Consider the following 10,570-nt stretch of genomic DNA (forward strand, 5'->3'; position numbering starts at 1 on the left):
TCCCTCCCTCCCCCGGCCACCCACCCACCCACCGGAGGGACCCCCAGTCAGACAAGAAGCAGGGCGGCCAGGACAGGACAGGACAGGGGCCGCCCGGAGGAGGAACTGCTTGACTTCCGACTCCGTCCTGGACTTCAGCGCCAAGTTGGGTTGCCACTGATCAGGCAGGAGATCAGGATGCCGGAATATTAGTGTCTTGCTATCCAAATGCAGGTTATCCTGGCACAACAAATAGTTTAGGAGGCCTCGGGGACATCTGTGACATGTTCCTTGGGGAATTATATGTGTGACCTATTTCATAAATAAAAAAAGACAAAACATTAGGCAGGATTAATTAATTAGGGAAGTTTGAATGTTTTTTAAATAAAGGAAGTCGGATAAATGCTGGAGTTGCTGTGAGATCCCCCTGTTCATATACCAGCTTTGTTAATCCAGAATAAAACCTACCACTCTTATCAAGGCAGATAAAAGCCATCCTTGCATGTGTCAGCTGATGTAGCTGGAGCAGTTTATTAAATGCCTTGGAACACCCTCTCTGTATAAAAGGGTAGTTAAATGTGTTAAAAGGTGGGTAAATATCTGGACTGAGTCATTTTGAAATGTCACCTTTTAATATGCGGCACTTGGGCCTCAGTGGATTTACACTGCTGACTTTCAATAAGAAACCAAATTGAATTTATTTGTCCGTTTTATGAGGACTGAGGAGCAGCGGGAACATCTATAGCTTTCAAAAGTTTAGTTTGTTGTTGCTAATTGCTTGTAGGCAAGCTGTCTCTCCCTTCAAATTCCAGCCAGTGGTCTCTGCAGCATTCGGTCACCGCTGGGCCCCAGGGACACAGTAATCCGTTGGAAAAAAACCACACCAAAACCCTGGCAGATCTGAATTATGCAAATCAGGGTTTATATTGGAAAATCTCTTAACGCTGCAACATAAAGGCCTAGGCCAGCTGTATTCGCTGGAAATGCTTGGCAAGATCCGATATTTCTTTGCCTCCTTTTAGGGTATCTCCACTGAATTGCTTTTGTGGATTTTCAATGAAGTGCACCTTTATTAAGGAGACCAATTTGCAAAGAAGGAACTGTTCAGGTCTGAAATTTACAAGGCCACTTTCTTAAAATTTCCAGAGGGCCTGATTTCCTTCAGATCATACAGGGAGCAAAAGTTCAAGTATAGTTTACATACCAGTGCCACTGCTGAGGTACCTTGTAAATACTAATTTAAATGAATCCATTAAAGCGGGAAGAAAATAAGTGACACATATAATCTTAATTCCTGCTTATCCCTTTTTGTTAAACGTGTCACTTTAATATTTTGTTCACATAAAAACTTCATTCCAGAAACTCCTTTTTACCTCAATTTCTTTTAAAATATTTCAGTTTAATGAATAATAATCCCATGAATACAAACCCAATTTGTGTTCATTTTGCCACATTAAAATCCTTTCTTTTTAACCCTTTATCAGAAGATAATGAATCTGATTTTGCTTTACGGTCACATTATTTCAGCAATGTGACCATAAAGCAAAATAAAACAGGATATTCATGTATATACACACATCTCTTTTCAAAGTGGCTAGTAATTCAGAAACATGATCTCTTTTATGAGCATTGCAACAAAAATATCACATGTTTTACTGCCTCAAGATCTCTAGTTCAACTCAACTCCCTTTAGAAAGAGAGAGAGAGAGAGGGAGAGGGGGAAAGTCACACTTTGCCTAGTAAGTGAAACACTGTTGTTGCCAGCACAGAGAAACAAAATATAATTGAAAAAAATTCTGCATTCTGCTGCTGCTTTTGTGCGCTGCTCCAGACTGTATAAATAGTTAGCCACCTTGGAGAATTGTCTCAGTCTCCCCTTAGCTGCTCCCCCCCCTTCCTGCAATATAAGGTTTTTTTTATTAGATGTGAATTTTCCTAACTTTTGTAATGGAGACCCTGTCCTGTAGATGGAACTGGGGAGAGTTCGTGACCATTTAATGTTTTTGTAGGAAAACCAAGACTCACGACAAGGCGACTCCTGCAGCTTCCTGCCTGAGGAGGGACAAAAGCTAGGAACTCAGCTTCACAGAGTTCCCTCATTTTTCACCCCAGCCTGCACTGTTTAAAAACCACCCACTCCACAGATTAAAGGAGACACAGACGCAGCTGAACTCAGCATAGCCTGCTCGAGTTACTGGCCAAAGTGTATTTCCTTTGCATTAAATACAGTATGATTTGCATAAACTATGTGAAAAGAATTTTCTGGATTGAACAGACTCAAACAAATGCATTTTTTTAGCAAATAACCTTTTTTGGTTTTGTGCGTATAGTATAACTCAGGGCCTTTTGATCCACGCCAATCTGGAACAACCTATGGCCAGTAAATATAAAGAATAATAATATGAATAAGCCAGGAACAGAAAATAACCATCATAAATCAGAACTTCCTTAGGAAAGCAAAATAATAAAAAAAGGTTTAAAAGCACCCCCCCCCCCCATATGATGACATGGTAAAGTTCCTTTTTATATTGCGTAAGATATCTAGTCATTTTCCATTTCCCTGCTTTATTATTCTAGACAGAGAGAAAACATTCACTAAAAAAGTTTGGGATTGCTTGGGTGGGGGAGAGTTGTCTTTCCACCTAGGTAACAATTCCAAATGGTGTAGCCAACCTGGAGGATTGTTACTGTTCCTGCTTTAGTTTTCAGAGATGAGGGGAGGGCAGTCACAGAGGTGACCCAGATTGAGGGAGAAGTGGAACAGAACACCTTCTGTCATGTTGCATTTCAGATAATTTCAGTTCCATAGTTACATTGGACCCAAATCATTGCTTTTTTAAAAAATGCCGTTTGTAGATCAGCATCGCTTTAGAGATGATCTAGAGAGTTTAGACCCTCATTGCATGTACTGTAAATGTTTTTCACTGATCTCTCCCCCCCCCCCTTTAAATGCATTGAATAATGTGCTGTTTTGACTTCTGGAATATGCCTCAAAGGACAATGCAAAACGCTTTTGTGAATTTGTTTTTAAAGAAAGAAATCCGGTTTCTTCGTGTTTCCATTTAGAAGGCAGAGAGTGTGTCAACTGTGGAGCTACTGCCACCCCTCTCTGGAGAAGAGACGGCACTGGGCATTACCTGTGTAACGCCTGCGGGCTCTACCACAAAATGAACGGTCAAAATCGACCTCTCATTAAACCTAAACGGAGACTGGTAGGTGTCTCTTTCTCTACTCGGTGCTAAGTGATTTAATGGGACCACACACACATCTTTTGGGAAGGCTGCCGGCTTGACCCATCTCCCGTGCTTCAGAGCTGAAAGGAGACATGAGATTCGTGTCACTCAGAGGTCACAACATAGCCTAGAGACAGGTTTCAGGGATTCTAGCTGCTGCCATTCCATGTCAAGGTTCAGAATGACTGCAGTTTAGTAAACGTGTTTCTCTGTAGGTGCACATGCACACAATTAGCATTTGGATTGCACTTTCACATATTTTATTCTAACCTTTGCAACAGTGCCACAAGGCTGGGTCAGTATTATTATCCGTATGTTGCAAATAGGGGACAGGGGCTGAGACCGAGACCAGTTTGTCTTGTTTCCCTTTCTTTCCCCTCTCCCTACAATCTTCAGATCTCTGCCTGCTTGAAGGTGTGTGACAAACTCTGCCTGCCTGTTTGTTTCTGTGGCCGCACTCCCAATCACTTTTATCCAGAAAGGACAGCTTTAATTCATTTGACCTCTCGGGACAGTTCAGAAGAAGGTTGGGACTGAAAGTGTTAGTCATGTCCACCCACCCAGACTAAAAGTACAAAAAGTGGCCCAAGGCAGAAAGTCAAAAGAGAAATCAGATGAGTCAGAGTTGCTGCTATCGGCTCAATAATTATTTTGATAAAGCAATTTTGCAGTCATAGATTCCATGGCAAAACTAACATTAGTCCTCTTTTCAGGCAATCCTCTAATTGCCCTTTTTAAAAGCTGATTATTTTTCCATGGAGTCACCTATACTTTGTATTTTCATTTGAGTGATTAAAAAAAGGGGGCCTTTCTAAGCTCCCAGTAGTAGTTTCCTATCCGGATATCTGTACGCTGAAGATAAGGAAACTTTGTGTATCTGTTTCCTGACTCTAAAAGCTTTAAAGAGTTTCTATAGGCAAGGCATGCCAGTCAGGCTGGCTGTTTTGAAATTGCTAATACACTCCGTTCTACAAATGCTGTATAAAAAACTGCTAAGAATAATATTTGTTGGAGTAATGTGATTTAAGGGGGGGGGGCCCTAAAAAATCTCTTTGCCATGGGGCGGGGGCTTTTTTTGCAAGAGCAAAAAGTGGGAGATCTAATGGTCGGGTGGGATATAGAGGATTTCAGCCGTGAGTCCAAATTTCAACAGGGCGAGCTTCTTAATGACTTGCTTTCCTTCTGAAGTGACTGACACGTCTAGAAAAATGTTAAGACAACAGTGTAACATTATCGTCTCTTGCAGGCTGAACTCCATGCCAGACTAAATGGGGACAGGCCATTGAGTTAAGCAGCAGAGTCTAGTATCAATAAACCATCTCAAATATGCAAACATTGCTCCCTGCTTCCAAATGTTTGGTGGGAGACTTCAAGTTCTTAACTAACTGCAAGGACTGTTGGGGAGCATGTTTTAAGATTTTATTTTATTTTTTCATTTGCCTTCTCATTGTTTGCTCATTTGATCAGGGAATTAAGGGGGGGGGGGGGAGGAAAACTGACATTTCAGCAGTGATCCTGTTGCTTATCTGTAAACAATGCCCAGCATAATGACATTATCAGTTTTCAATGCAGCATTGCCTTGGTTTCCTTCCCAAACTTTTAAAAAATTGGATGCTTGATTATAAATGGGAATGTTAGTTAGAGGTAAAGCCAGAAGGCATAGCTCTGTAAGGAGAGATACATGCATCCTGATCCAATGACAGTGATCTTCAGGCAGATGTATGGAAATGAAGGTGCAATGGGTTGATGCTTTTCAAGGTGGGGTCAATATTATCCCATTAATAACAGTCCATTGCTAGTAGGGGCTTCTAAACTCAGACTGCTGAGTGAAACTCTTCTTGTCATTGATATGCTAGCGTGAACCTCCTTTATATTGAATCAGTATATGGTCCATCAAGGCTAGTACTGTCAATTCAGCAGCTCTTCAGGGTCTCAGGCACAGGTGTGACATCACCTATGACCTGTTCAGCTGGAGAGGCCAAGGATTGAACTTGGGATCTTCTGCATACCAAGCAGGCGCTCTGTCACTGTGCTGTGTCCCTTTCTCAAGAAGTAGCAAAGGACAGAGAATTTGATTGTATGTTTTGAGGATTTTTTTTTCCTATTGCCCTCCCCCATACATGTAATCAGTGCAAGGACGGGTGTCACTCACAACCCATTTACAGCTGTTTTCCCACTGTTTGCTCACAGTGAAGAAAATGCCCCTCCTGCCCCACTTGAGCAGCTGATCAGGGCTATGATATTCTTCAAGAGCTCAGCCTGGATCGCTGTGTGAGAAGCACAACAGTTGGCTGAGACTTCTGCTGTGTTCAGTTCTGTGAATCGGGCCTAGTGAATTGTGATAAGGAGCTTCTGAAAATAGGTTCAGGTAGGGATGGTGGTGGAAAGTGACGTCAAGTTGCAGCTGGCTTAAGGCAACCCCACAGGATTTTCAAGGCAAGAGAGGCTCAGAGGTGGTTTGCCATTGCCTGCCCCTGCGTAGAAGACCCTCGATGGTCTCCCATCCAAATACTAACCAGGGCAGACCCTGCTTAGCATCTGAGACCTGATGAGATCAGGCTAACCTGAACCATCCAGGTCAGGGCTCAATTGCCAGTGATAATGCTGTAATTGGGATTGCCCAAAACATTTTGGTGTCTGAGACAGAAAATCCTGGTAGGATTGCCAGGTCCCACCTGGCTACTGGCAAGGGATGGGGTGGGTGGGTGGGTAGGTTTGCCAGATCAAGGTTGGGAAACTCCTGGAGATTTGGGGATGGAGCCTGGGGAGGACACGGACTTCAGTGGGGTACAATGCCATAGAGCCCACCCTCCAAAGCATCCGTTTTATCCGGGGGAACTGACCGCTGTAATCCAGAGATGAGCTGTAATTCTGGGGGATCCCCAGGTCTCACCTGGAGCCTGGCATCCCTAAATCCTGGCAGTCCCACCTAGGCTTACCAAACGCCGGCGGGGGAAATCTATTTCCTGGCAGGATGCGTGCCGCGGGGGACGGCTGTGCGCGCTGCACCCGCCGTCGCCAGGATGTGACGCTCCGCGTTACCCTGGCAACGGGACCCAAACAGCCCCGTTGCCAGAGTAACGCGGAGCGTCACATCCTGGCGACGGCGGGTGCAGCGCGCACAGCCGTCCCCCGCGGCACGCATCCTGCCAGGAAATAGATTTCCCCCGCCGGCGTTTGGTAAGCCTAGTCCCACCAATACCCACTTTCTGCTGCTATGCTGTTGTGCAGTCTTGCTAATTTCAGTAGGGCTTATGCAAGAGAATGTCCTGGCAGATTGTGCCCCATGGGTCACATATTTCCATCTCCCACTGCGCTGCACGCAAGTGCAAGTGACAGCTTCAGCTTGTGCAGTGGGAGGGTTACCTCAAGATTTTTTTAAAGGGTATTTGCTACTCTTGCTTTGTTTTGTGCAAGAGCTAGGGGCACCAATTTCCTTTTAAAAAAACCTTACAACTAAAATATATTTTCTCTACAGCCCCTAGTACGTTCTTGATGCCAAGTGGTAGCAATAGCCATTGGAAAAATAAACATCGGTGTATCACTGCCATTTCTCACCTCTGAGAGTTAGAGAGTAAAGGGAAATGCACTCCATTACAATACTCCTGATGAAACTGTGAGAGTCGGCAAACACATTATCAACTTTTCATTCGTATATACTGACAAATAGCTACGACTTGGAGAATCGGTGTTTGTTGTGCACAGCGGAGATTGTCAAGCCCCTCATTCTCACATTTAGGATGTGCCTAAGTTTTAGTCTGTCTGAAGCTGGTATTAGAAGGTAGGGAACAGAGCACAGTTCACACCTTGTGTAGTGAAGAGCTTTGTCTAAAGGATACAGAATACTGTTCTGTCCCATATTCGGCCACATAAATACATATATGCTGTCAAGTGGTTAAGAGTGGGGGACTGTAATCTGGAGAACCAGGTTTGATTCCCAACTCTTTCAGATAAAGCCTGCTTGGTGACCTTGGCCCAGTTACAGCTCTCTCTCAGAACTCTCTCAGCTCCACCCACCTCACAGGGTGTCTGTTGTGGGGAGAGGAAGGGAAAGGAGATTGTAAGCTACTCTGAGACTCCTTCGGGTAGAGAAAAGCAGGTATAAAACCCAACTCTTTTGCTGCTGATTCGTAGCAACCTGAGCAAGGAACTTTCAAGGCAAGTAAGAAGCAGAGGTGGTTTGCCTTTGCCTTCTTCTGCAGAGTCTTGCTTGGTCCCTTGATTAGCTTCTGAGATCTGACAAGATTGGGCTATACCATGCCACTTTCCCTTCACTTATTCTGCCACAGTGCTCTGGATAATTGTTCACATTGCCATTTTGTGGCTGCTTCAGAAAAGGAAACTGAGCCTCAAGAAATTTTGAGGGCCAGATGGTCTATGGCTTATATGTGTCAGAAAATACATATCTCCTCACAACATTTGCCAGTTTGCACCAAATGGAGAGCACTAGAAATATTTCTTGGAGCAAGATACATTTGAACCCTTTGTAGGAGGGATTCTTTCCCAAAAGAGAGAGTGCATTTTTTCCTTACCAAAAAAAAAAGTTTTGAAATGACCCTATTGTTTTCAAGGTTATGGGTCACCCAGCCAAGTGCCAATCTAGGAAAAAAACAGAGTTTTGTGTGAATGTACATCTTACTCTAGTTTCTTTCATGTTGAGGAGCTGAGGAGCTTTTTTCCCCTTGGAGTTGAGCAAAGTTATAAAACAACAGGGGTAAACATAGGCATTTTCCCGCATAGATTTCAGCATAGCCTGGGTTTGCTTCACAGGCATTTAAGCTGTATAGAACTTGGTTTTGCTATCTATAAATTCATAGAGCCAGTAGCGTGTCAGCAGTTTTTGATGTAAGACTTTATTTTAATTTCTAAGGCTGCAATTCTAAGCATACTTGCTAGGGTCTGAGTCCCATTGAACTCAAGAGGAGTTATTTCTGAGTTTGCATGCTTAGGATTGCACTGCACATATGTAGCAAAAATGTAAGGGCCAGCTTAATTTTCCTCCTTTCACTTGCAAAAAGGCAGTGACAAATCATACATTTTTAACTGAAAGTTACAATGATTTCTGCCATAGGATTTGCTATAACAGCATCTTTACAAATGTTTATGATAGACCATATATTGAGCGCAACATTGCAAATCTTGATGTTACAGCAGTCTTGCAGACAGATATTTAGTTTAGAATAATGTTTGGGATCAGTTTCTGTATTATTGCTACTGCAAAGTTCTTTATCTGTATAGTAAGCTTTAGACACTTCCTCTGTAATTTTCAGAGGATTGCATTGGGATTGACACCATCAAGAAATTGCTGAATCAGAATGCCAGCATATATGGACCAAAACACTTTTCAGATTCAAAACATCCCATGTTAGCAGCTAGACATACTTGTTCTTGGTCACACAGTGTCTATTAGCATTGCTGTCTTTTTTTTTTTTAATGCCAAAATCCCAAAGAAAACCATTTAAAATTGAGGGGTTATGTCAGATTTATTTCATAAAGATTTTGATTTTTAAAATTATAATTTTATGAAATTGTGCTGGTGGAATTACCATTGTCTTCAATCATTCCTCTTCCCTCTCTCATTAGTCAGCAGCGAGGAGAGCAGGAACTTGTTGTGCCAACTGTCAGACAACCACCACCACCTTATGGCGACGTAATGCAAATGGGGACCCAGTCTGTAATGCCTGTGGACTTTACTATAAATTGCACAATGTGAGTATTTGCTCACTGCGCGTCTTTTTGCTTGCTTAGCTGAGATTGATGCTTCAACTGTGTAGCGTCCACCAGCCCCTGTATTCATTGCATACAGGGTCTTTTAAAAAAAATAATAAAAAAGCTCTTTAAAGTTCCCCTGGGAAGTCACAGCCATTCTTTGTTGGCATAGTGATGCTGTGTTCAGTGACATTACAATGTATTAGCTTGGCTTCTAAAGCGTGGGTAATTTAGGCAAAATAGAGTTACAGCTCTTGGTTATAACGAAACCATGTCTTGCTCTCTGTCTATCCAGAAATTCAGAGGCCATTTGAAATGGATTCATGTAAAGGTTAATCCCAGTGGGGTATCTTTAGGAAAGCATGGCTTTTTAAAAAAATGCAAAGCATTAGAAGAGCTCAGAAGAATTCCAATGTGGAAACATTTTATGTATTTTTGACACATAGTAGTAGAAATTAGAGATTTCTTTTCCCTGCTTAGAACCTGAACATTTCATTTTGAGAAGTTAATGTCGGTCAGGGTGTTATATGAGTGGAAGTGAATACATCCAAGGAAAGGCGAGCTGGACACTGCCAGATTAAGCCCTACTCATTTTTGTGGCTGTGATTTTGGTATGCGGTTTTCATTAAACAAATCAACAAAATTAAAATCTGCAGAGGGGGAAAAAATTGATGGGGGGCATAAAATGATTTCTATCAAGTACATTCTCCTTAGGGAAGGGGGAGGATGTCCCACTATTTTTATTTGTCGCCTAAGAAGGCTGTTTTGCTCGCATGAGCCTGATTTTCTCATTTCTTGCAGGTGAACAGGCCTTTGACCATGAAGAAGGAAGGAATTCAGACCAGAAATAGGAAAATGTCCAACAAGTCTAAGAAGAGCAAGAAAGGCTCTGAGTGTTTTGAAGAACTTTCCAAGTGCATGCAAGAGAAGTCTTCTCCTTTCAGTGCTGCTGCCCTTGCCAGTCACATGACACCCATGGGGCACTTGCCACCTTTCAGCCATTCTGGACACATCCTACCAACGCCTACCCCCATTCACCCATCTTCCAGCATCTCATTTGGACATCCACACCCATCCAGCATGGTCACAGCCATGGGATAGAATCTGAAGATCCAAGGACCCTAACAAAAGACCTAAAAACACTGGGCTTTGCCTAAGATGACACCAAGGAAACGATTCTGCCCAGAAGAGAGAATGTAGGGAAGGAAGGGAAAAAAGGGGATCTCATTCCAGTATGGTTCAACTCTTAGTGCTGGACCTTGCAATGATGGGTCTTCTGCAGAAATGCTTAATGGTGCCTGTTATGCACTTTGCCCCCTCAGGTAAAAGGAGAAAGAGGAACTCACCTGTTTGGTAGGATACCTGCTGGTCCCAGCAGAAAGCAAAGGTGGCTGAAGCAGTAGAAGAAGCTGGAGCCAGCTTTCCTTTCTCTTTGTTAATTACTGTGAATATTGTAAAGAGATTAGCAGCCTCCCAAGGCAGAGGAGGTGGAGTGGTAGCCACCCATGCTGGATTTCTATCACAGACTTTGTTTTGGGGGAAGAAAAATGGACAACTTTATAAAAATCTACTTTTTAAGAAAACAAATCAGACACAGAAAAAAATCACTATTTATTTTGCTCGTATTCCAGAAAGAGCTTCAGAACCCT

The 10,570-nt window shown here is 42.9% G+C and overlaps 1 protein-coding gene across 1 annotated transcript in view; it reads left to right on the plus strand.

The window, feature by feature from the left end:
• GATA2 (GATA binding protein 2) overlaps nucleotides 1–10,157 on the plus strand; it is an 11,752-nt gene extending 1,595 nt beyond the window's left edge. Inside the window, exons 3-5 of the mRNA XM_015426079.1 lie at nucleotides 2,976–3,191; nucleotides 8,796–8,921; nucleotides 9,723–10,157. Coding sequence (XP_015281565.1) covers nucleotides 2,976–3,191; nucleotides 8,796–8,921; nucleotides 9,723–10,022 — 642 coding nt within the window. The 3' untranslated portion in view covers nucleotides 10,023–10,157. The remainder of the gene's footprint in view (nucleotides 1–2,975; nucleotides 3,192–8,795; nucleotides 8,922–9,722) is intronic.
• Nucleotides 10,158–10,570: the final 413 nt, after the last annotated feature.

This window comes from Gekko japonicus, unplaced genomic scaffold, assembly GCF_001447785.1.
Source record: "Gekko japonicus isolate JY-2015 unplaced genomic scaffold, Gekko_japonicus_V1.1 scaffold69, whole genome shotgun sequence".
Classification (NCBI taxonomy): Eukaryota; Metazoa; Chordata; class Lepidosauria; order Squamata; family Gekkonidae; genus Gekko; species Gekko japonicus.